Here is a 25,429-nt window from a genome sequence, read left to right as displayed (position 1 = left end):
TTCGAATCCTGATGAGGACATATTGCAAAAATCACTTTGTGATCCCTAGCTTGGTTAAGACATTACAGGCTGATTACCTGATTGTCCGAAAGTAAGACGATCCGTGCTTCGGAAGGTACGTTAAGCCGTTGGTCCCGGTTACTACTTGCTGACGTAAGTACGTAGTCGTTACATGAGTCATGTCGTGTCAGGGGTCTTTGGCGGCACAATAGTAACGAATGGTCATCGATCTAAAAACATTGTTCGAACAAGTGCAATGTACAACATAAAATTACATCAGAAATTCAGTTTCGTCGATCTTTTGTAAGTAAGGTATTTACTAATTAAAAATATTTGCCTAACCTGCATTCCAAGCGATAATTATTCATTATTGCCTATTCAATATTACAGACAGTCAGTCGGTCAGTTCATTTTTAGGGTTCCGTATTCAAACCCTTTTACTCTTCTTCTATCGTGTGTCAGGGGCTTTTGGCGTCTCAATCATAACCCTGACACCAGGGTTGATGAGGCTGGTATTCCACCCACACGATAAGAAGAAGATACAATTGATTTTTTTGCCCTTTTATGCTCTATAATCAATACCTAGTTGTTTACCTAGTCGTTGGTACGGAACCCTTCGTGCGCAAGTCCGATTCGTACTTGGCGGGTGTTTTTTGCCGTGACTTATTGTGGTTTTGCCTCATGGGGACTGAGGGCTCTCACCCGGTACAAAAATTGAAGACAACAACCTCGTTTTACACAGACACCAAACATTGATGTTATCGTACACGCGCATCTGTGTGTGTGACGTCTGACGCCATACGATTCACTATGTTCTAGAGGGGGTGAGGTAAACCTAGCTCAGACGCTGGTGGGGAGCGGAGAGTTGCCGTTCCATATGTGTGCGTCGGCTCAGGGCGTCGTCTGAGAGGATTGTATTTGAAAGAATTAATCGACCTTAGTGGGTCGATAGCGATGTATCGTCGACTTCGCCGGCGGGGTCGGTACGAGCATTTTTATGTACCTGTCCTACCCATATGTACATAAACTCACGCCCGTAATCCCTTAAAGGATGAGCACAGGCACAACAGTCAAACTTGCAGTCACTGTTGATACGAAGTCCGAAGATGGATATAATGAACCTTATGTCACACCCCGGACACTTCTAACAAACAACCTCGTTTTACACAGACACTACACATTGACGTTATCGTACACGCGCATCTGTGTGTGTGACGTTTTTTGTTTTTATTCGGACTCAGAACAGGGATAGAAGCTATAACTACTTAGATAAGTAATCTTCTTCTTTTAACCTCTTTTTCAACCTAAGGAATTAAAAATGAAATCTGTCATTAAAGTCATTATTAATCCGTCAATCATGGTTACAATCGAATAGTAAAAATCTTTCGTGTTTTACACTATTTCTAACCACCAATATCTATCCGCAAAATATTCATGTAACACTTATATAAGTACATATTCCGAAAACAATATCTAACGAAAGTAATTCTTTGTAAAACTTTTGTGGGTTAAGGTCTATGGGCAACTTCATCAATTAAATAAACCCTTGAAAAGCGATATTTTAAACAACATCATGACAAATCAAACGTCGAAAGATGTTTATGAATTATAGTCCGCTTTACCGGCCATCTAGCACGTCGACTTTCAAAAAATCCAAATCGAAGAGTTCCGATATAAACCAACCAGAATGGTTCACGAGAATCTTGGAAGATTTTTACAATAAGATACTTTTGGCTGTCAAATATACGTGCTGCATACCTGTGCCTAAGAAAGTGTGTAGAACTCACAGGAGCCGACAGATAAGCAAGAAAAGAATACTGTTTAACATACCAAGAATATCTTCCGTGGCTTCTATTGAAGAGGAGATACCTTCTCCATTAGCATTTGACTGTTTAGAAGTACCGGAAACTCCAATTGTGGACCCGTATTTAGGCTGTCCATCAAGAGTTAGAAACAAGAAGAATAAAATCAAAATGCTGTTCAAAAAGTCAAAATCTAGAAGGAATAATGAAGAGAGCGACGGCGAAGAAGAGGTTAAGGTATGTTAAATCATTTTGCACCATTTTTTTACCTTTGATGGGTTTGCTCTTGGCCCCAGACTTGCCCGAAGGCATTGACGAGGCCTAAGATGGAGCTCGCCCAGAACCCGCGCACAGACGGAACGCAGCAAGCTTAACGAATTAGAATAGAATAACGAACAACACTACGTATAGCACGGCAACTCTCCGCTCCCCACCAGCGGCTGAGCTAGGTTTACCTCACCCCCTCGGTCTTACTTTAGTCTTCAATCGTATGGCGTCAGACGTCACACACACAGATGCGCGTGTACCATAGCGTCAATGTGTAGTGTCTGTGTAAAACAACGATTTGTATGAAATGTTCGGAGTGTGCCGTTAGCTGGCGGCAAAATAGTGATTTGGATCTACCTACCTACTATTGTATCGAGATTGCCTAACACACAACAGCCTTCGTGGTCTAGTGGTTAGAGCGTTAGGCTCACGATCTAGAGGTCCAGGTTCGATTCCCGATGGGGTCATTGTCGAAATCACTTTGTGAGACTGTCCTTTGTTTGGTAAGGACTTTTCAGGCTTGAATCACCTGATTGTTCGAAAAAGTAAGATGATTCCGTGCTTCGGAAGGCACGTTAAGCCGTTGGTCCCGGCTATTAGCCGTAAAAACACCTCCACCAACCCGCAGTGGAGCAGCGTGGTGGAGTATGCTCCATACCCCCTCCGGTTGATTGAGGGGAGGCTTGTGCCCAGCAGTGGGACGTATATAGGCAGTTTATGTATCGAGATTGCTAGGATCGGCGTGGCGCGTCGGCCGGTCCGTCGATGCATTGTATGAACGCACTTCGCGTTACCGGTGCGCACATTCGTGTGGACAGCGAGACTCAGTTGGCGTGTTGGTAGCACATTCGTTGGTACAGCTTTCGCGATAGCTACGCGTGTGCGTACCGCGCCTCGAGGTTCCAAATGGTCATATTTGTCACATGGGTCTAGCAGCTAAAGTGTTAATAATTAATGTCATATTTTACGTCATGCAACACTGACAGCTAATGTCATTGTCAAATGTCATTCCTCTCTCTCTATTGTCAACTGCACTAGGCATGGCACATTAATTTCCTATTGTTTTTACAATCAAAATAAATCCGTGTAATCATGTGAAATTACGTTTCCATTATAACGCTCCCTCCCTGCGGCTTCACCGCCCTACACAACTACAACAATTAACTATAGTTTTTTCTTTTACAAGGTTGAGAACAAATGCACTGGGGAGTGTGTTCCGATCGACGGCACAATATCTATCATGGACAGTCTGGCCAGCACCACAGCCACTGCCGGGGACAATGTGAACGTGGCCGGGGACGGGCCGCAGGTCGCCAGGACGGGCCGCAAACGGGTCTCCGACTTCTTTAACGAGATCTACAACACTTGGAATGGGTATGTCGTGAACCATAATGAAGTGGGTGAATATCAAAATGTGCCAAGTTTGGTGGCGAATTATCATATTATTAAAAATAAAATGAAAAAGTTCGCCACCAAACTTGACATTTTGATATTCTCCCTAATAAATAAAAATGATTAAGTATTTTATCTCACCACAAAAAAATTACAGATTTAAATATTATTTATTATTATTTTTTTTTATTTATTGGAATATTATTTTAAGTATATCTTAGGTTAGACAACGTAGAGCTTCTATTTCTTCTAAAAACAGGTCATTTCATAGTGAAAATAAAATTTAAAACATCCAATAGTTGATAAAAATTTAACAACAAAAGCATTATGTAAATAAACTACTAATAAGTACTTAAGATTAAAACAGTATCACAATTTAAAAACTGCCCATTTCTCACATCAGGTATTGCTACTGTTCATCGTCTTCCTAGCATTATCCCGTTGTCCACAGGGTCCGCTTACCTAACCTGAAGATTTCACTGGTTTTTTACAGAAGCGACTGCCAGTCTAACCTTCCAACCCGCGAAGGGAAAACCAGCCCAATACAGGTTAAGTCTGAAGAATGTGGGGTTCCTCACGATGTTTTCCTTCACCGCTGAACACGTGATAATCATTTATAATTCAAATATGAATTCGACAATCATGTTTAGGCTTGTACTGAACTCGATCCTGCGACCTCAAAGTGAGAGGCAAGCGTTCTACCAATTGGGATAGCACGGCTCAATTCTATGGTTGAATGTGAAAACTTATTTTCCCTAACCTGGACGACAATAAATGAATTTAGTTATAAGTAAAGACTTTTATTTTAAGACTCAAACTTTACAGTTCAAAAATCGGAAAAATAATGGGTGCGCTCGTGGTTGCACACGATATTTATGCAGGTATAGTTTCATTGACAGCACCAGGTGGCGCTGTTGTCCTTCCGTTTCTTCAAAATAAGTATTTCGAAGCTGGGGTTGCCAACAAATGTTATTAAATTTTGACGTCGAGCCAACTATAATAGGTAGGTAACTCATTGGTGCAAGTCCGGTAGATACCAGGTTTCGAACCGGTTATCCCCGATGAGAAGCAAGCCGTTGTGCCACAGCATCACAGTGACTTACTGAAGGTATATTTTTTTATTTGTTTTACAGAGTTCAGTGATGGAGTTTGCAGTCAAGGTGAACCGGGTGAGAGCCTTCAGCGCTCCCCATTTGTCCGGCCAAGTAGTTAATGCCATCTGCGGCAAATCTACAATAAGTCACGTCAAAAAAAAAAGTCAAGGTGACAATGATAAATAGGCGGAAAAGACAAAACCAAAATACAGGGTGTTTGTTAGTGACATCGTTAGTGTCAGGAAGGGGAAGACCAAGAAGAGCTTACATGGAACAGATTAAAGAAAAGGTTAACGTCGTCTATAGGGAAGTCAAGGAATTGGCCTTTGATAGACTGGAATGGAAAATGCTGCACCGACAAGAGCGTGGCTCTTAAATTGATGATGAATGACATCGTACCAAATACTGAGGGGATGATTCAGACCATGGTGGTTTTCCCTTCGCGGGTTGGAAGGTCAGAATGACAATCGCTTTTGTAAAAAACCGGACCTGTCAAATCTGCAGGTTAGGTAAGCGGACCCTGTGAAAAACGGGAGATGATGATAATTCACACCATGATTCTGAGTTAGTATCAAGTGGCAAAATTCCGCTTGATATCGATTCAGAATCACATATCAAAGTCTTTGTTACAATGTCACTAACACCCTGTATACCATAGAGAAGTATATAGACTTTTTTACTTTATTCGTTTATTTTGTGGTATTTTTACCCCAGCTGGGACCAACGTCTTAACGTGCCCTCCGAAGCACGGAATCTTCTTACTTTTTCAGACAGTCAGGTGATTCAAGCCTGCAATGTCCTTACCAAACAAAGGGCAGTCTCACAGTGATTGCGACAATGTTCCTTTCGGGAATCGAACCCGGACGCTCGCGAACGCTCTAACCACTAGACCACGGAGGCTGCCGTGTATAATAGGGTCAAAGATAAATTATAAAATGCTAATCTAGAAATAGAAGCCAGTCTAAGATGATCAAAAATCAATCAAAGGAGAATGGGCGAATCTGGTCCAAGAACCTCCACTGATGAGACTTATATGCAATGAAAGCTTATGCTTTCCCTATGAATCTGGCAAAGTTCTATCAGATTCTGTCCCGGGGTTCTTTTTTTACGGCCATGTTTGTCCTGGCTAAAAGTGTGATAAAATACAGTGGAAGCTAAAATCGGCTCACGATTTGTTGCTGGATAACTAAGTCTACATAAATAATTATGTATCATATTGTATATCATTTTAAAGAGGATCTTTTCCAGAATCCGAAAAATAAAAAAAAACAAAAAAAGTCTTTATGTAAGCGAATTATAGTCAATTTACATCTGCAGCGCCATTGTTTCTCGGTAGCTAAGTTCAAGTTTCATGCCTTTTACCCCTTCCAAAAGTATCTTACCGATTTTTTTATATTGCTTCCTGAATTTGATCTGAGTGATAATAACAAGAAAAATAAATAGACACCTCTCCGATAGAGACCGCCTAAGCTATTGTCTATTGCAAGAAATCGTCATCATTAGCAAGTCATTACGGTATTGCATATAAGCTTATCAGCAACTTGGAACTTGGTCCAAGAACCTCCACTGGTGAGACTTGCATGTATTGTAATGATAGCTTATACTTGTCCTATGATTCTGGCAAAGTTCTATCAAACTCTGTCCTAGGGCTTTTTTACGGCCATGTTTGTCCTAAGTGTACAGTAGTGGAGTGCAAAATCACCTCAGGATTTGTTGTCGAAAAACTATTATACTACTAACAAGTTGCTGATAAGCTTATATGCAATACCGTAAATGACTTGCTAATGATGACGATTTCTTGCAATAGGCAATAGCTTAGGCGGTCTCTATCGGAGAGGTGTCTATTTATTTTTCTTGTTATTATCACTCAGATCAAATTCAGGAAGCAATATAAAAAAATCGGTAAGATACTTTTGGAAGGGGTAAAAGGCATGAAACTTGAACTTAGCTACCGAGAAACAATGGCGCTGCAGATGTAAATTGACTATAATTCGCTTACATAAAGACTTTTTTTGTTTTTTTTTTATTTTTCGGATTCTGGAAAAGATCCTCTTTAAAATGATATACAATATGATACATAATTATTTATGTAGACTTAGTTATCCAGCAACAAATCTTGAGCCGATTTTAGCTCCCACTGTATTTTATCACATTTTTAGCCAGGACAAACATGGCCGTAAAAAAAGAACCCCGGGACAGAATCTGATAGAACTTTGCCAGAATCATAGGGAAAGCATAAGCTTTCATTACATATAAGTCTCATCAGTGGAGGTTCTTGGACCAAGTTTCATACAAAAGTGCCCATTGTCATTTTACATTTCGACTTATTTTCGAATTTTATTTTTGAATTAAGTAACAATGAGTACGACGTTTGACCGCTTTTATTGATGACGTCACAGGACAGTATTTCCATACAAACTCCCGAGAAACCTCGTTTTGACGTTTCGTAAAAAGTATCTCATTTGACTAGGTTTTCAAGTAGCCTAATATATTTTCTTTTTATGAAGTAATATTGCTTAATCAGTTTTTTTTCTAGTATTTATAATTATGTTGAACAACCATCGGTAAATATAAAAAATAATACTTCAAATTTTATCGTAATGTACATTTGACTGGGTTGGCAAGGAGCCTACATCTAGTTACCCGAATTTATCTGCAAAATATTTTCTTTAGGTCTTTTAGTATAAGAGTCAATAAAATAAAACAATTAGTAAAAAAGAACTTTTATTTATTTAGATTAGTTAAAAAACAAAATTGCTTTACAAAATAAATAATATTAATAAAAGTTTTTATTCTCTGAAAAAGCTTTAACATGTAATAAATAATAAATTAATAAATAATAAATTGTAATTTAAAAAATAATGTCATTTAAAAATAATAAATTGTAATAAATAATATACAGTACCGAAGCTAGCCACTGTTTAAGACTTAAACGTACAGTCATGAGCAATATAATGTACCCACTTTAGGACTCTGTCGCACTAACATATTTGACATTTAGTGAGATTTACAGTTCAATTTGTCAAAAAAGTTAATGTGACATGGTACCAAAGTGTATACATATTAATGCTCGTGACTGTAGTCGTCGTTTTCACTGCTTCCGCTCAAGGTATGATATGCAATACCCCTAGTTTATAGTTTAAGTGGTAGATATTGCTACTATTTATTTCTTATGGTGCATCACAAACACAAAATAAAATACACATAGGAAAAGTTATTGCTACTTAGCAAAAAGAACGCCTCTTGTACGTTTTGTGTGGGTTGTGAGGTGGAGTACCAACCTCATCCTGGTCTCAGGGTTACTATTGAGCCGCCAAAGGCCCCTGACATGGCTCATGTAACGACTACACATCTCAGGACTCAGGACCAACTGCTTAGTCTGAAGCACGGACCATCTTACTTTCGGACAATCGAGTGATCTGCTAACTAAACTAGCTACTAATTAAATATCACATGTCCCTACCGGGAATCGAACCCGGGACCTCGCAAGATCGAGAGACCAACTCTCTAACCACGAGATCACAGAGCACAGTGTGAAATTTAGGGTCGATTTCGGACATGTTTATCTAAGATTTCTAATCGATAGGTCTAGGATAGGACTAAAACTTCGGGGAAGTAACCATGGGGCTATGTGTATCAGTTATAGAGGTATATAAATATTTGCTGACGTCATCAAAAATAGGTATTGTTAATTACTTCAAAACTAATAATGTTATTTACACATTGTAATTTTTTTATAATGTAATACCCTGAAATATACCTATGCACAAAATTACAGCTTTGTACGTACTACATAGAAATAAATATTGCAGTTTAAGTGTTTTTCAGAAAAACCGTTATTTCTCTTGAGTGTCTTCGATTTAGCAGTTAATTTAATGCTTCAAACATTAGGAAAATATATCTTAATAATATCACAAAAAATTGCTCACCTAACTAGTTAGACTTCGGAGATATTACGTTTCTAAGGATTTCTTAATTTTCTATGGAAATAGGGTTGACACATATTAAGTAACTAAAAATATAAAGCTACCTACTTAAATGTATTTAATGTCGTAGTTTGTCTATTACTTATTAAATAAAAGACGTCGACCTTTTTTGTGTGAAGCTACTCATACCTAAACTTGCAATGTATAAATGAAGAAAAAAAATTGTTTAGTGTTTCAAACGGAAATAACTCAGAAAGTATAACATTTACGACATTTTGTCAAAGAACATTTGTTGTTTATATTAATATTTTCTATCGATTGGCATAGGTTTAATAGTTCTATAACAATATAAGCCATTTTAATATAATTGCAACTTCATTTTAAAGGAATATAAGGAATATAATTTCATTTCAGTTTTTAAATTTACATTTTGTACACTATTATCAAGGTTAATGGTTTCTGCTAAAGCATTTTGTAGGTCGTCATCAATCCGTGTATTTTCTGTTGGTTTTAAAAGATTAACAACTTTATCAGAAAGAAATAAAGGTTTGTGTTTTTTGTTATGTATATTCAGCGAGCTTATTGAAAGAAACGGATAGGACGATTCTAAAGCGCGGTGGAAAAGGTCAATAATTGTTGATTTTCGGTCCATTTTTCTTGTGTGATGTTCACGGTCATACCGCCAGAACTCAAATACAAATTCAAATTCAAAAATATCTTTATTCAGTAGGTAACATAGTTACACTTTGAATCGTCAATTTTACATAACGAACGTCTCAACCGCCTAAAACTACTGCAGCTTCTCACAACCTGTATAGCCGGGGAAAAGAAGCTGCAAGAAAAACCTCGGCACAGGGCCCTAGACGTTCTTTAAAAAATAAAAATAAACAAAATATTGGTATACAATTGAGTAATTTAGCTGCCTAATATCAGTTCTCAGACAGTTAATCCCATGCATTCATATCTTCTAAATAATCACTAACTTTATAATAACCTTTTTTGTAAAGTTTTTGTTTAACTACTGTCTTAAAACAGTTGAAAGGTAAATTCTGAATGTCAATGGGAATCTTATTGTAAAAACGTATACATTGCCCCTTAAAATATTTAGTAATCTTATGTAATCGACTGACTTGTAAAGCAAGTTTATTTTTATTCCTGGTATTAACAATGTGCCGATCGCTATTTGTTGCGGGATTAACTTGTTGCGGGATTCTCCAGCCTGCTCAGAAAGCATACTATTGGTAAGGTATTTGCTTTTATAATTTCGCTCCCGTGAGCTAATATCTTATGCAATGTGACCGACATATAACACCAACTGTATTTTTCCACGTATTTTGCAGCTAGTGTTGCACAGAATTCGTGGAATTTATCGGCATCGATATCTAAGCCACATGATAACACTACCAATATTGTGTGCAAATCATCTACTAGCCATTGCTCTATACTTAGGATGTTTGCTAAGGTTTTACGATGTGAATCAGATAGCGCCTTACGAGCTGTATTGCCATCGTTAGTTGTTCCAGAATTTGGACGAACAACATCTACTAACAAACCCATTTGTGTTCTTATTTCATTTTGGATATTTTTCTTCCGCTCTTCTACAATCTTACTTTTAATAGATTTTTTTGGTACTCTCCATGTTTGTACTGCGGGATCGTTTTTATACCCTAAATGAAGTAAGAACTCAAATATCCTAATCCATGCATGCAAGGGGCTCAGTCCGTGAAGCAACGTTTCTGGGTTAACTGGTCTACGGGAAATATTGTCAAGGTTGTTAAATTCCGTGCATGTAGCACCACAACATGCGCATCGTAACTGCGAACTGGTTTCAGTAATGACATTAAATACTTTTCCATCAATAAGAGTTAAATATAATTTTGGATCACCAAATACATTATTTCCTACACTTATTTCGGCGTAAATGGTAGTGAGATCCTTTATTTCCCCCTCAACTCTATTTTTTTCGTCGAATATTAAAGCTGTGGACTCTGTACGATATTGTATTTTAAGTGGACGGCAAAATCTATAAGACTGAGGCCTTGGGTTTGACCACAGTACGAAACCATAACCTTAATTATTATCTAATATAATAATTTTAAAACGTATTATTAATTAAAGAGATAAACTACATTTTTATTCTCATATTAGAAAAATTACAAATTGGCAGTCAAAAGTTATCGACGAGTAAGTGACAGCCCTAATCACAAAAATAAAAATACAATATTTCCGAAGTCCTGCATTATTCACGTCTGATTCTTTTTTGTAGTATGTCTTATTATGCTATAAAACTATTCAAGTTTAAAAAAAATGCTAATTCAGTAAGATGAACCGAAAAAAAAATATTTTAGTTTTCCGGAAAATCGCGGTTCTTCTTTTCGTTTATGAATTTTTTCGTTTCTTTTTCGACTGAAATAATAGAAATAACGTACCCTTTTACGTTTCCATTTATAACATTGCAAAATCATGTATTTTAAACGAAATAGCTCATTTCTATGGTTTCTATGGAGTTTTCTCGAGTTTTAAAATAACTTCAAAACTAAAATTAATAGAGATGTAGTTTCTTTCCAGAAGTTGAAGGTCGTCACTGGATCTATACGATGGATGAATAAAATATACATGTCCGCAATCGACCCTTTTCACACTGTGCAGAGGACGTTCAGTTATAAGGATACTCATATAATTTTATTCGTAAAATATTAACATGCTTTTCGAAAATGATGTGATTTCAGCCTGTGAAACCTCACTAAGAACAGCAAAGCAAAGTGGTTTTTTTCACATGACCCCACCGGGACCTGAACCCAGGAACTTCGTAATCGGTTTACGAAAAACAGTGGCTTGCTTAAGAGGTAGGTAGTATTGCAAAGTTATCACAGAATGTTCGCGTAATGACAACCAAATTAATCTGATTCTAAACTTATCTTAACATACAGGGTGTAAGTGACATCGTAACGAAAACTTTGAGGGATGATTCAGACCATGATTCTAAGTTGATATCAAGTGGAATTTTCCATCGCATTATAGAACTGAAAATAATTTAAAAAAACACTAATAAATTCATGGGCATTCCACTTGATATCAACTCTGAATCATGGTCTGAATCATCCCTCAAAGTTTTCGTTACGGTGTCACTAACACCCAAACACACTTGTATGGCTACCTGTATGTACCTGTACGGGGTGTAAGTGAAGTCATAAAATTATATCAGTAAAATTCATATTTTTTTTAAATTAATTGCAGTTCCAAACTTCTGCGACGGAAAATTCCACTTGATGTCAACTCAGAATCATGGTCTGAGTCATCCCTCAAAGTTTTCGTTACGATGTCACTAACACCCTGTATAATCAACTGAGCAATAACAAAATGATGGTATAAACATTTTCAGGTTTGACGAAAAAACGCATTTTTAATCAAATCAAATATACTTTATTGCACAGAACTAAAATGTAAAATGTATATGTGTGTGTGTGTGTGTGTGTGTATGTTAGTGTGTTAATGTATTTTAAAAATAAATAAATATTAATAATCTATTTGAATTGCTGGTATGTATAATAGAATAAGAATAAATCTGTCTATTTCTCCCACCAGGGGGGTTAAAAATGCCACATCGCAAATGTCAAATTGCAATATTGCTTTTTTAGATGAATTGCTTCGATGTTTTAACCCCCCCGGTGTTGCTACTGTTGAGTGTTCTTAAATTTTGACAGTTCCCCGTACTATTTGACTAAACAAACACATATTATTGTTTTGGTTATATTTTTACACTATAACCCTTTTCGCAGCGTTTAACTGCAAAATCACAGTGTTAAGTATATTTATTCCCTAAAGATAGGAAAGAAGACAACTTAGAGAAACTTATTTTCAACCAAAACTGCTTTTTTCCAATTGATGCTTTTTCTTTTTCGTAACTCATCCTTCAGACGGGATTCACTCCACGTTGCTCCACATTTTATAGCAATTACCACGAATTTTAGTTGCCTATGGACAACTGTCAAAGTTCTTTAACCCTAAGGTTGCCTGGCAGAAATTCCTGTTTAGCAATGAGGCCGCCTATTGTGCTTAGTTTATTCGTTCGTACATGTTCTTTACTTATGTCTTTGTTCAATAAAGAATTATTGATTGATTGAGGAGCTCGGTGGCGCAGCGGTAAACGGTCTGCGAAGTTAAGCAACTTTCGCAAAGGCCGGTCATAGGATGGGCGACCACAAAAAAAAAGTTATCATCTCGAGCTCCTCCGTGCTTCGGAAGGAACGTTAAGCCGTTGGTCTCGGCTGCATTAGCAGTCGTTAATAACCACCAATCCGCACTGGGCCCGCGTGGTGGTTTAAGGCCCGATCTCCCTATCCATCCATAGGGAAGGCCCGTGCCCCTGCAGTGGGGACGTTAATGGGCTGGTGTTGATGAACTGTCAAAATTTAGGAGCACTCAACAGTGCTGCCACCTACATTTGAGCTTCTATTTTTTACCCTCAATTGCTAACTAATTAAAACACATAATAACGGGTTCTTACCGCGTTTAAAATGGCGATATGAGACTCCCGATATTTCGACACTGTTGCAAATGCCATGATCACGGGATGACTGATGAGATTGGAGTGGAGTAGGTAGGGTAGGTAGGTATGTGTTTTAATTATGATAATAACCGCGTAAACTTAAACAATTGGTAACTAGTTTTGTAAAGATTTATAATAGCAAAATATCACGGTGGTCGAAGCTAGTGCGTATAGGTTATAGGCATTTGGTAGGTAAGCGTGTCTCACCTTAGAACACATCGTCACTGCAGCAGGCATAGAATTACGTAGAGAAGGGACATTCCTCGCCCCGCACCGACACGAGTAAGCTTGATGGTTTACGGCCATTTAAGACTAAAGTAAGACCCAGAGGGGGTGAGGTAGGCGCCCGGTACGAAATGGCGGGGGGCGGGGAGTTACAGAAATCAGAATCATTTTATTCAACGTAATTATCATGGATAAACTTGTTGAAGGTCAATGTTACATTTTTGAATTTACGTCATTTCGCAAGGTGTTATGGCTGAGGAGAAATGACAAGAAACTGCAACAGCAACACATCTTTTAAATCAAAGGGTACATTACAAGTTATTTAATAACTAGAGGAACACATTCAATACCGGACATTTTTATCATTTAGGTATTCATTATTCTATGCCTATTAGAAAAAAAAAACAAACCTATTTTAACACATCATGGTGCTAATTCCTGTAGACACCATCTAATTTTATTTAAGTTATATTTGTCACTTTCTTATCCGCCGAAAAAGAAAGGGACGGGTAATCGACAAGCATAAAATTTATGGAACACACGTCAATATATGTTTTATAGTAATCAGCACCATTATATGTTTTAATTATGATAATTAATTATAACCGCGTGAACCTCAAACAATGTTAAACTTAATACTAAAATCATATTTTTGGCCATTAACCTGTCATGTACGAATATCACGTGAAAAAATACTACGTACTTAATCAATTTGTCAGTGTGCAATAAATAAATTATGAGCATGATAAGGCCCTGCCTGCCCCAGTACGTTTTATGGGCGAGTTGTTTCCTGTCTCCTAATTTGAGGCATAAAAAGTTAGACTTAGTCTATGAATCCAGCAATGAGCGACATTCCAGATCTTCTTCTATCGTGTGGGTTGTGAGGTGGATTACCAACCCCCATCAACCCTGTTGTCAGGGTTATGATTGAGCCGCCAAAGGCCCATGACATGGCTCATGTAACGATAACTCACTTACATCAGTAAATAGTAACCGGGACCAACGGTTATAGATGGCGTTGTGGAGTTTAGAATGCTGACAGTACTGTTAGCGGACCATTAAAAAAACTATGAAGTGTTGATATTCTCTTCGGCCATAAAGTTTTTTTTATGGACTTTGAAGTTTTGAGCTTCTATGCTGTTCTGGGAGCAAATAAAAAACATAGAACACGTTCAGCTGCTTGTCTTCCCGGGCATGTCGTAAAAACCGACAGAGGGATTGCGTCCTCTAACATAATGGACTAATGTTATGGGCGATAGGCTGATCCCTTATCACCGTAAGGTTCATCATATCCATCTTAGGACTTCGTATCAACAGTGGCTGCAAGTTGTCTTTGATTACTTGTGGCTCTGCCCACCCCATTTGGGATTATGGGCGTGAGTTTATGTATGTATGTATGTATGTATGTAAGTTTTGAACTCTATGTACCGCTCTAAATGAAGATCTCGCTGCTACAAACTGTTTTTTTTGCTATGATTATTTTTTAGGCTATGGTTTACTGGCTGTATGGGCTATGTTCCCTTTGCCTGTTGGACAGAAACAATATTGAAAAAAAAAGGCTATGGTTTATAACAATACAAGTTCCTAAACTGGACAACGCCATCTATGTGATTTTTATTTATAAAATGAATTCGAAAATGGGATTTGAACCTGTAACCTCACAGTTAGAGTCAAGCGTTCTTTCAACTGCGGTCCATGGTACGGTCACGAGCAATAATATGTATACACTTTGGTACCATGTCACATTAACTTTTTTGACAAACTGAACTGTAAGCCTCACTAAATGTCAAATATGTTAGTGCGACAGAGTCCTAAAGTGGGTACATTATATTGCTCGTGACTGTACATGGTTGAAGATATTTCCGTACAAAAATGTCAAAAATGTAGTTTTTTCATTTAGCCATAACTTTTTATTGACAGCATATTTTTAAGATAAGATAAGATTCGTTATTTGCCATAAATGCAGTGTGACAGATGTTACAAAAAAAAAACGTAATAAAATGTTGTTAAATGCTGTGTTATAGTATTAATTACTGAGTATTGAGTTATTCGGTTATATAGGAGCTCGGTGGCGCAGCGGTAAACGCGCTCGGTCTGCGATTGTTGACGTAAAGCAACTTTCGCAGAGGCCGGTCATAGGATGGGTGACCACAAAAAAAAAGTTTTCATCTCGAGCTCCTCCGTGCTTCGGAAGGCACGGTAAGCCGTTGGTCCCGGCTGCATTAGCAGTCGTTAATAACCACCAATCCGCACTGGGCCCGCGTGGTGGTTTAAGGCCCGATCTACCTATCCATCCATCTATAGGGAAGGCCCGTGCCCCAGCAGTGGGGACGTTAAGGGGCTGATGATGATGAAGCTGGAAAGGCCCTCATTGGTTATGGCCCAATCACCGTAATTTGAGGCCATGTTTTTATCAAATAAGACTGTGCAATTTGTCTAATCAAATTATCTATCTAATCTTTTTTAACCTTAGAATACGGTAGCATAGCAACTGCAGGGCCCACTCGCAGCAGAAACGGTACCTTTAAAGCACAGAGGAGAAATATTTGGAAGTAGAAAAGTAACGCGTGTTCTTTGTTCACGTTGTCTTGAAGACATTTAAACGTGTAGTAAATGAGGGTAGTTGTGAAAGCTGAAATTATCAGCGATCGAGACTTTGTATAGTGACGGTACCTGAAAAAAATAAATAAAATTACAATTAATTTAAGTATACCAGCCTAAAACCCCGTGGACACAGGCAGAAATGTACGTGATGTGGCGTTCCCGGGAATGTTCCCAAACTGGGAATATTCCCCTTTTAAAAGCTCGTTAATAGTAAGGACACTTTCTTTTTCAAATTGTTATTTCTTGTACTCTGGTCTAATGTGCTTAAAGGTTAGATAATAAAGCTCTTTTTAGATAATTTTTGTGCCTTTTACTGCCGGGCACATTCCCAAAGTGGGAACATTCCTGGGACGGCACATCACTAAAAAAAATATATAATTTTTATTTTTCTCCAGTATTTTACAATATCGAAATTGTGCACTAGGGGGCGAGCATATAAGATGAACTAAGTACCCACGCCTCACCGAGCTTTCTGTTAAACTAACGTGATAGGTGAGCCGTATCGCCGTCTATAATGGTTGAGCCAACTGTTTTAGTGAAAACTGCATGTAAGATAAATTAATAACACTCAGTGATTTCCTCACGATATCTTGACGATGATGTCCTCCCAGACGTATCCATCGACGGCGACATCCTTAGCTAGTGTTAGCCTGGGCTCTTGCATAGGCGCGGGCGTGACTAGCAAAACCAAATTTAGTTTTGAAAGTCACGATATCATACATAAATAGCCAATATGCTACCCACTGCTGGGCACATGCCTCTCCTCAAATTCCTCCCATTACATTTAGGGTGGTATTAATAAACTAATCTCAGCTGAGACTGCCCTCAAGGCCATGCTCAAGTCCCTGTTTTTATATGAGAACTGTCGCATTGACACGATCTTGAGAGCAGTCTCGAAGCTGAGGTTAGTCTATTAATACAACCCTTAAAATACTACGTCCCACTTCACCTAAATTCGTCCCACTTCATCTAGATTCATCCCACTGCGCCTAAATTCTCCCCACTTCACCTAAATTCATCCCGTTTTCTCATCTTTTCCAGGCGGGTTCCTCGCCCAGGCGCTTAATATTAATATCATAATAGGTACTGACTGTGCGACTGAGGGGGTGACAGTGAGCGCCCAGCCCAGCAGGTAACCGGTGGAGTGGGCCAGGGCGAACATGGGCGTCGTGGTCACATGGATGTTTTGTGGAGACTCACACCAGCGGAAAGCCTGCAATTAAAAACAAACACAAATTAAAAAAAAAATTGTCGTACACTTGTCAACAGAACCGAAAAAAGACAGCATGTTACGAAAAAGCGAGCCTATCTCTAAAAGATATCACTTCACATCGCATCACTAATTTGAGAGCCATGCTCTTTGTCGGTGTAGCATTCTCCGTGCTACTTTTTAGGGAAAAATAGGGCAGTGGTTTCCCTCAACACACATACTGGGTGTTAGTGACATCGTAACGAATACTGAGGGGGTTGATTCATACCATGATTCTGAGTTAACTAACACCCTGTATACATAGGACATTATAAGGTTGTTTATTATATAAGTGTCTACTTACTTTTGACCTTCAAAGGGAAATATCTTGTTGTCCGTTCGTCTGTCTGTCAAGACTCATTTTTCTAATTTACTCACCGGCTTCCGTGGTCCAGTGGTTGAGCGTTGTGCTCACGATCCGGAGGTCCCGGGGTCGAATCCCGGTGGGGACAAATCACAAAAACCACTTTGTGATCCCTAGTTTGGTTAGGACATTACAGGCTGATCACCTGATTGTCCAAAAGTAAGATGATCCGAGCTTCGGAAGGCACGTTAAACCGTTGGTCTCGGTTACTACTTACTGATGTAAATATGTAGTCGTTACATCAAAGCAATTCATCTAAAAAAAACGACCTCCTCAACGACCTCCGTGGTCCAGTGGTTCCATTCCCGGTGGGGACATATCACAAAAAAAACTTTGTGGTCCCTAGTTTGGTTAGGACATTACAGGCTGATCACCTGATTGTCCAAAAGTAAGATGATCTTCATCTGTGTGAATTTGTTTTGTATGTTGTGTGCAATAAAGTATATTTGATTTGATTTTGATTTGATGATCCGAGCTTCGGAAGGCACGTTAAATCGTTGGTTACTACTTACTGATGTAAGTACGTAGTCGTTACATGGGTCATGTCAGGAGCCTATGGCGACTCAGTAATAACCCTGGCACCAGGGTTGATGGGGTTGGTAATCACAACCCACACGATAGAAGAAGTTTACTCACCAATTTAATAGTCCATTGCGGATCAAACCCGCACAGCACTAAACCGTAGTACGTGACCCCGCTGATGGCAATGATGGTGACCACACTGGCCACATGCCAGGCCATGGTCTTACCCACCCCGTACTCTACGTGGACCCCGTACTGCCATATGTACGGGTCAGTCACGTAGATGCATAGCGCCGGGGCGAGGAACCCGCCTGGGAAAAGATTGAAACATCGGGATGAATTTAGGTGGCGTGGGACGAATTTATGTGAATTGGAACGACTGTAGGTGAATTGGGACGAATTTAGGTGGCGTGGGCCGAATTTATGTGAAGTTGGACGAATAAAATAAGCACAATAGACGGCAGGCCGAATTCATGTTTGGATCATAAATTATTATCACGTGCTCAACGGTGAAGGAAAACATTCCCGAGAAATGCATTTTATAACCTATCCTGTTTTGGGCTGGTTTTTTCTTCGCTGGTTGGAAGGTCAGAAAGGCTGTCGCTTCTGTAAAAAAACCCTGTCAAATCTTCAGGTTAGGTAAGCGGACCCCGGGAAAAACGGGATAATGCTAGGGAGATGATGAGACGGCCTTATTGCTAAACAGCAACTTCTGCCAGGCAACCTTAGGGTGAAAGAAGTTTATGGATTGTTAGCTCTGCCTATTTTATTTTTATTTTATTTTAATCGGGAATGCAGGCGTGATGCCTCGTTATGTATAGAATGAACAAGGCATACCAACTAGCGCGCCGGCGAGGACCTGATGTGGGAAGTGCACGGCTATGAACAGTCTCGCCAGCATCACGCTCAGCAGCGATGCGGCGCAGACAGGGTACATCACGTACTTCCACCACCACACGTAACACTTTCTGGCAACAAGAATGTTAGCCACTAACCATAACAGCATGGGTTTTGTCCATAAAAGCATAGAATAGGGAATAATACTACGTATATGATGGCTGATGGTAGGGCTGGCAGAGGAAGACCTAGAATTATAATTAATTATAATTACTTTAGTCTTCAGCATGAGCGTCAGACTTCACACACAGATGCGTGTGTACGATAAGGTCAATGTAATGTCTGTGTAAATCGAGGTGTTTTGTATGAAGTGTCCGGAGTATGATCAATTGTGGAAAAGGTGAAAGAAAGCCGGTTGCGATGGTATGGCCATATCCTGAGACGCGAAGACGACCACTCCGTCAAGAAGGCTTTAAACATACCTGATCGACCGCGTGGATGAGGGGTAGGCCTCAAAAAAATCAAAATTAATAATAAATAATAATAATAATTATTAATATTTTATTTATTTATTTATTTTTAATTGATATTTGACCACCTGGGGCCTGTTTATTAAAACTTACATTTGTAAAGTACAAGGACAATTTGATGTACATTGCGGAGTGTGTGATCACAAATATTTTGGATCTTCATATTAGCTACGTAATGAACACCAAATGGTCAAATATCAAATAAAAAAAATATATTAATATCAAAATATTCGAGTGGAAAATCTGAGTACAAAGACAAGTCAGAACAGAGTTCTCTGGCGCAGACGTGTAAGGAGACCCGACCCCAGCTAATCTGGGAAGAGGGGTGGACAAAGAAGTCCGGAGTATGATTCTGTACATAATTATATACTCACCTATCATTCATGAGATGAGACACCCAGCATATTGTGAGTATGAGCAGTATGGCGGCAGTCTCCGAGTGACCGGACGGACACCCAGGCCCTGTCTCGCAGGTCTGCCTGAACTGTTTGAGGATAGGCCTCCGCCCCCCCGTGTAGAAGTCTGTCTCTCTGATCCACCAGTATGGTCTGTCTTCTACCAGCCACCTGGCAAGAAGAATGTTTACTTAATTTACATATGTGGTAGTGATGATTCAGACCATGATTCTGAGTTAATATCAAGTGGAATATTCCGTCGCAAAATTCATGTAGGTATTTTTTAAATTATTTTCATTTCTATAGGAGTACATAATATCGGAAAATTCATGGAAATTTTAGTGTTTTTTAAATTATTTTCCGTTCCATGGGTACTTTTGCGACGGAAAATTCCACTTGGTATCAACTCAGAATCATGGCCTGAATAATCCCTCAAAGTTTTGATTACGATGTCAGTAACACCCTATATAAATAACGACCAAACCTGTTTTGACTTTTTTCTAGCATTTGTATGATTTTGCTTCTTGGTAGCCAAACGATGTTAACTAAGATATTGTACAGTCATGAGCAATATTATGTACCCACTTTAGAACACTGTCGCACTATCATATTTGACATTTAATGTGGCTTACTTACTTATGAGGAGCTCGGTGGCGCTCATTCACTGCTGGAGCACGGGCCTTCCTTATGGATGGATAGGGAGATCGGGCCTTAAACCACCACGCGGGCCCAGTGCGGATTGGTGGTTATTAACGACTGCTAATGCAGCCGGGACCAACGGCTTAACGTGCCTTCCGAAGCACGGAGGAGCTCGAGATGAAAACTTTTTTTTGTGGTCACCCATCCTATGACCGGCCTTTGCGAAAGTTGCTTAACTTCAACAAACGCAGACCGAGCGCGTTTACCACTGCGCCACCGAGCTCCTCAATCGCTGCCTACCCTATCAGGGATTATAGTCATGAGCTTATGCATGTGGACAAATAGATACTGCGTGTTTTGTGGCATCCTACAAATATAAGCAAAATGAGGGTAGTTACACCAACAACATCTTGTTAGTGGCAAACACACGCGTCGCCAGTAGTCCCGTGACCACAGTCGTTGCAACGTGGCTAAGGCGAAGTGGAGTGAGTGAGTGAAATTTAAGTGTGGTTAGTGTGCGAGGGGAAGTGATTTTCTTTTAATTTTAATTAACTAAAAATCACTTGACTACATTTATGAGCAGTACTTTTGCTTGAACTGATGTATCCGGAGTTACGATCAGTGTCATAGTGTCCGTGGAAGGAAATTAAATTAATAAGGTAGGTATTTTTTATGTTTATGTAACTCACGCCCGTAATCACTAATGGGGTGGGCAGAGCCACAAGTAATCAAAGACAACTTGCAGCCACTGTTGATACGATGTCGTAAGCTGGATATGATAAACCTTATGGTGATAAGGGATCAGCCTATCGACCATAACAAATTCAAATTCAAAAATATCTTTATTCAGTAGGTAACATAGTTACACTTTGAATCGTCAATTTTACATAACGAACGTCTCATCCGCGTAAAACTACTGCAGCTTCTCACAACCTGTATAGCCGGGGAAAAGAAGCTGTAATAAAAACCTCGGCACAGGGCCCTAGAAGTTCTTTAAAAAAATAAAAATAAACATAAAATATTGGTTTACAATTGAGTAATTTAAATTAGTCCATCATGTTAGAGGACACAATCCCTCTGTCGGTTTTTACGACATGCCCGGGAAGACAAGCAGCTGAACGTTTTATGTTTAAATTCATAATAAACACGTAATGTAACACAAGGCCACGACTATGTCCCTATTGGGGTAGTCAGAGGTACATAAGATGAACTCACTATCCAAACCTCACCGAGCTCTCTGTTAGACTAATGTAATAGGCTGTGAACCATATCGCCGTCTTCTTCTTCTTATCGTGTGGGTTGTGAGGTGGAATACCAACCTCATCAACCCTGGTGTCAGGGTTATTACTGAGCCGCCAAAGGCCCCTGACATGGCTCATGTAACGACTACATACATCAGTAAGTAGTAACCGGGACCAACGGCTTAACGTGCCTTCCGAAGCACGGCCTAGTCGTCGCCGTCTATAATGGTCGAGCTGTAATTTTGATTTTTTTATGTTTTCATAGTCTCTGGTTTCTCTCTCTCTATTTAAGAGCTGCACTCTTGTCGGTGGAGTAACCGCCATTCCTCTCTTCTTCCCGCCAAAACCTTCACCTCCCGATACGACACGACCTACATCTTCTCTTTTATTTGTTTCATAAATGTTATCCTAGGTCTACCCCTTCCTCTCTTCCCTTTAATTTTTCCTTCTATAATGTTTGTTATAAATGAATCGTGTCGTATCAGGTGGCCAATCATATCAATCTCTGGTTACCCTGGTCGAAAATAGATGAGTTTTTATTTTTGGCGTGACTTATTGTAGATTTGCCGTAGATAGCATTAACTACTTGGCCGGGCAAATGGGGAGCGCTGAAGGAACTCACCCGGTACAACTAGTACTGTGTCGTGTGTCGGTACAACAATAGATGTGAGTGTATGTATGTATGTGGATGGTACGAAGCAACGCTTACCATTTCATGACAGCGTTAAGCCAGTTTCCAAAGGCCATGCACAGGACCAGCTGGGCAGCGAATACGGAGTCCACGATGGATACAACGGGAAATAGAATCTCCAGCATGTGGTTCGGGTTGAAGACGTCATTCACCATCTCTAGATAGCCTTCGTAGTCGGCGAACCTGTAATTTGACCTTTATTTAATAATGGTATGATGCTTAAAAAAAATTATTATTTTTTTAAGAGTGATGCTTACGATCAGGATATAGCATAGATTTACTACCACCGTAGATTGAACATCAGCGCTCAAAAAGTCACTGTTAATATAGCGACGTTGACAGTACTTTGCCTCAGTGCACAATTAGGCGCCGAACTGGCAACACGGGGAAGTGCGTGGTAACAACTTGCAAAAATAGAAGCTCAAAGCGAAGGATTGAACATCATAATATTTCTAATAAATAATGACATTGTGCATGTTATCATAGTATAAACATTTTAATTTTCGCAGTAAAAGCCACCAAAATGATTAGTTTAGTATAAAATACACTAAAACAAGTACTCCCGGTCAATCCGAGTCGCAGTATAACCCGACCGCGTTACGAAGCATCACGTGCTAATATAAGTAATAAGACGATGGGTACTTTCTTAATTTGACACAGTTTTATTAAATGTATATACCGCTGTGTACGAATGTATAGCTAAACAAGCGCCAAGTTTTCGCCGCATTTTTGTATCAAGTGTTGTATCTACGGTAGTGATATATCAATGGGATATAGCCTGAAGACGTTCTGTCCTTGCCGGTGTTAATATACTTTTTTATTTTAGTATTTTTTTCTTTCCAGGTACAATTTTTGCAACATAAACTAATATTGGAAGGTAATTTGAATTTAGAAAAAGAAGCAAACGTTTATGAGTAAGAAGATTTTTTTTTTAATTTGTAGAGCAGTGTTTATTTTTCTTTGTTATGTAAGGAGTTTATAACCTGTAGCAATCTACAGAATAACCTGTAGCAATCTACAGTAATCTACATGCAGGCATCCCAACAATGGGCGGGCATGCCTTACACGCCAATACTGCTTAGCAAAAAACTGCTTATGGTTGAAAAACCGATCGCAAGTTAGAGTTTATCTATATAAAAACGAAAGGTGACTCGTCATGAAATCTCAGCAATTAAAAATCAATAATAATTAATTTTGTGTAATTCAACCCCTAAGTGGGTAAAATATTTGGCAATATTTGTATGAAACTTCTGTAATTTTATTAGTAGAGTTTCCAAATTACTAGAAAATTACATAACAAATAATTTGTAGCAAAAACAGGAAATACAAAACAAAAGAGAAAATACTTACTAAAATATAAAATACTTCTTATAGAAATTAAAACATATTAATTATTTTTCTAGACAACCGTTACATAGGTGTGAAATAGGGGGTGTAAGTTAGTATGTAAAATATTTTATTTTTAAAACTATCAATTTCAAACTCACATAATATACTACTCGTGCGAAACCATGGTGGCTCGCGATTTTTAAAAAAACTAATTGCCACTAGCGACTTTAAAGCAATGCCATATTTCGACAGGTTATCTAAGCTATAGATTATACTATAGACTAGTATACTTGAGACGATGAAACCCATTAAAGAAAACATGTAATTGAAGCGTTCTATTAATGGTATCAACAGTGGCTGCAAGTTGTCTTTGATTACTTGTGGCTCTGCCCACCCCATTTGGGATTACGGGCGTGAGTTTATGTATGTATGTATGTCTATTAATGTTATATCACGATTCATCATCTCCCTAGCATTATCCCGTTATTAACAGGGTCCGCTTCCCTAACCTGAAGATTTGACAGGTCCGGTTTTTACAGAAGCGACTGCCTCTCTGACTATTATTCCTTTGATGTTATATCACGATTTCAAAAGCCAATCCCAGAGCTTTTAAACGTAATTTTATAAGCTTATTTCTCACGTATTTAGTAAACGTAACGGCACCAAGAAACAATAGATATTAAGGAAATATAGCAAATATTTTATATTTAAGCTTAAATTGTCGTAAACTATTCATAAAATTAATGAAATTGAGGTGTAAATATGTGACGATACTAACCATACTTGTATCACTTCTATGGCAGATACACCGAGCGCGTAAAGTTGTTCCATCGTGGCTGGGAACTGAGAAGAACTTAATAAGACATTATAAAATGTAACTTTTGAATTTGAATGCGGAAATCACGGCAGAATTTGCGATAAGATAAAATTACAGGCAAAACAAATCCATGTCAGACGCTTGTCAAAATATTTTGACGTTTTGATAAAATGGTAACCAAGAAAGAAGTTTCATTCTGCCATTACAGTTTATGTGTTAATTTATTATTAATTTTAATTTATTTTATTTATATATTATATATTTTATTTATACATATATATATTTTCAACTACAACTTTCACTTAAAAATCAGAGTCATCTACCGAACTGTCATGTGAAACAGTTTCTGTAAACAGCGCCATCTAACAGTGAGTAGCTATAGCAATATGCATGTTTTTTTAAAGACGCTACTTGATAATAGATGGCGGAAGCAGTCCTAATTTGTCCTAGAGAACTGTGGGCGTGAGATTGTGTACGGAGTACTAGCAAAAATATCAATAGTAATGAAGACACTACTAATAGGTATGTTGCGGGATTCAGGAGTCAGTTTTTTTTTAAATTATTATACAAAAACACATAAAGAAAAAATGTGTAACAAAAACCAGACAGGTGTGTACGTACGTACACGTAAGGAATCGACATTTCAAATTAATATAATCAAGACTTGGGTACCTACATCACATCACTAATTTAAGAGCCACGCTCTTGTCGGTGTAGCATTCTCCATGCTACTTTTTTAGGGAATAATAGGGCAGTGGTTTCCCTCTTGCCTCTAGAGTAGTCTATTTCAAAGCCGTACTAGGACTCCTGTCCTCCGCCTCTGAATAGTACTGACAGTTACTGCTGCCCTCTGTCAGGTTCCAGGTTACAGTCTCTGTGACTTGCCCCTTCCGTCCTGCATTGCCGTACCGATGGCAATATATATGTTAGACAATATATATCGATATAAGTTTATA

The 25,429-nt window shown here is 38.6% G+C and overlaps 2 protein-coding genes across 6 annotated transcripts in view; one reads left to right on the top strand and one right to left on the bottom strand.

The window, feature by feature from the left end:
• Positions 1–4,175, top strand: part of LOC126378306 (uncharacterized) — a 43,596-nt gene extending 39,421 nt beyond the window's left edge. The window contains exons 3-4 of the mRNA XM_050026499.1: positions 3,256–3,443; positions 4,112–4,175. Of these exons, the coding sequence (XP_049882456.1) occupies positions 3,256–3,443; positions 4,112–4,175 (252 nt within the window). The remainder of the gene's footprint in view (positions 1–3,255; positions 3,444–4,111) is intronic.
• Positions 1–24,606, bottom strand: part of LOC126378465 (glucose-6-phosphatase catalytic subunit 1) — a 214,899-nt gene extending 190,293 nt beyond the window's left edge. For 4 of the 5 annotated variants that reach the window (XR_007568082.1, XR_007568083.1, XR_007568084.1 and 1 more), the window contains exons 1-7: positions 24,435–24,606; positions 22,346–22,510; positions 19,736–19,927; positions 18,832–18,962; positions 18,109–18,305; positions 16,951–17,072; positions 15,542–15,928 (exon numbers count right to left, since the gene is read on the bottom strand). Coding sequence is in view for 1 of the 5 variants with exons in the window: in XM_050026845.1 (XP_049882802.1) it covers positions 15,709–15,928; positions 16,951–17,072; positions 18,109–18,305; positions 18,832–18,962; positions 19,736–19,927; positions 22,346–22,510; positions 24,435–24,487 (1,080 nt within the window). In the remaining 4 variants the exon portion in view is untranslated. Of the gene's footprint in view, positions 1–11,133; positions 15,929–16,950; positions 17,073–18,108; positions 18,306–18,831; positions 18,963–19,735; positions 19,928–22,345; positions 22,511–24,434 lie in introns of those variants that run through there. The other variant, XM_050026845.1, reaches the window with a different exon arrangement.
• Positions 24,607–25,429: the final 823 nt, after the last annotated feature.

This window comes from Pectinophora gossypiella, chromosome 26, assembly GCF_024362695.1.
Source record: "Pectinophora gossypiella chromosome 26, ilPecGoss1.1, whole genome shotgun sequence".
NCBI lineage: Eukaryota > Metazoa > Arthropoda > Insecta > Lepidoptera > Gelechiidae > Pectinophora > Pectinophora gossypiella.
This window is presented reverse-complemented; position numbering and strand designations above follow the sequence as displayed.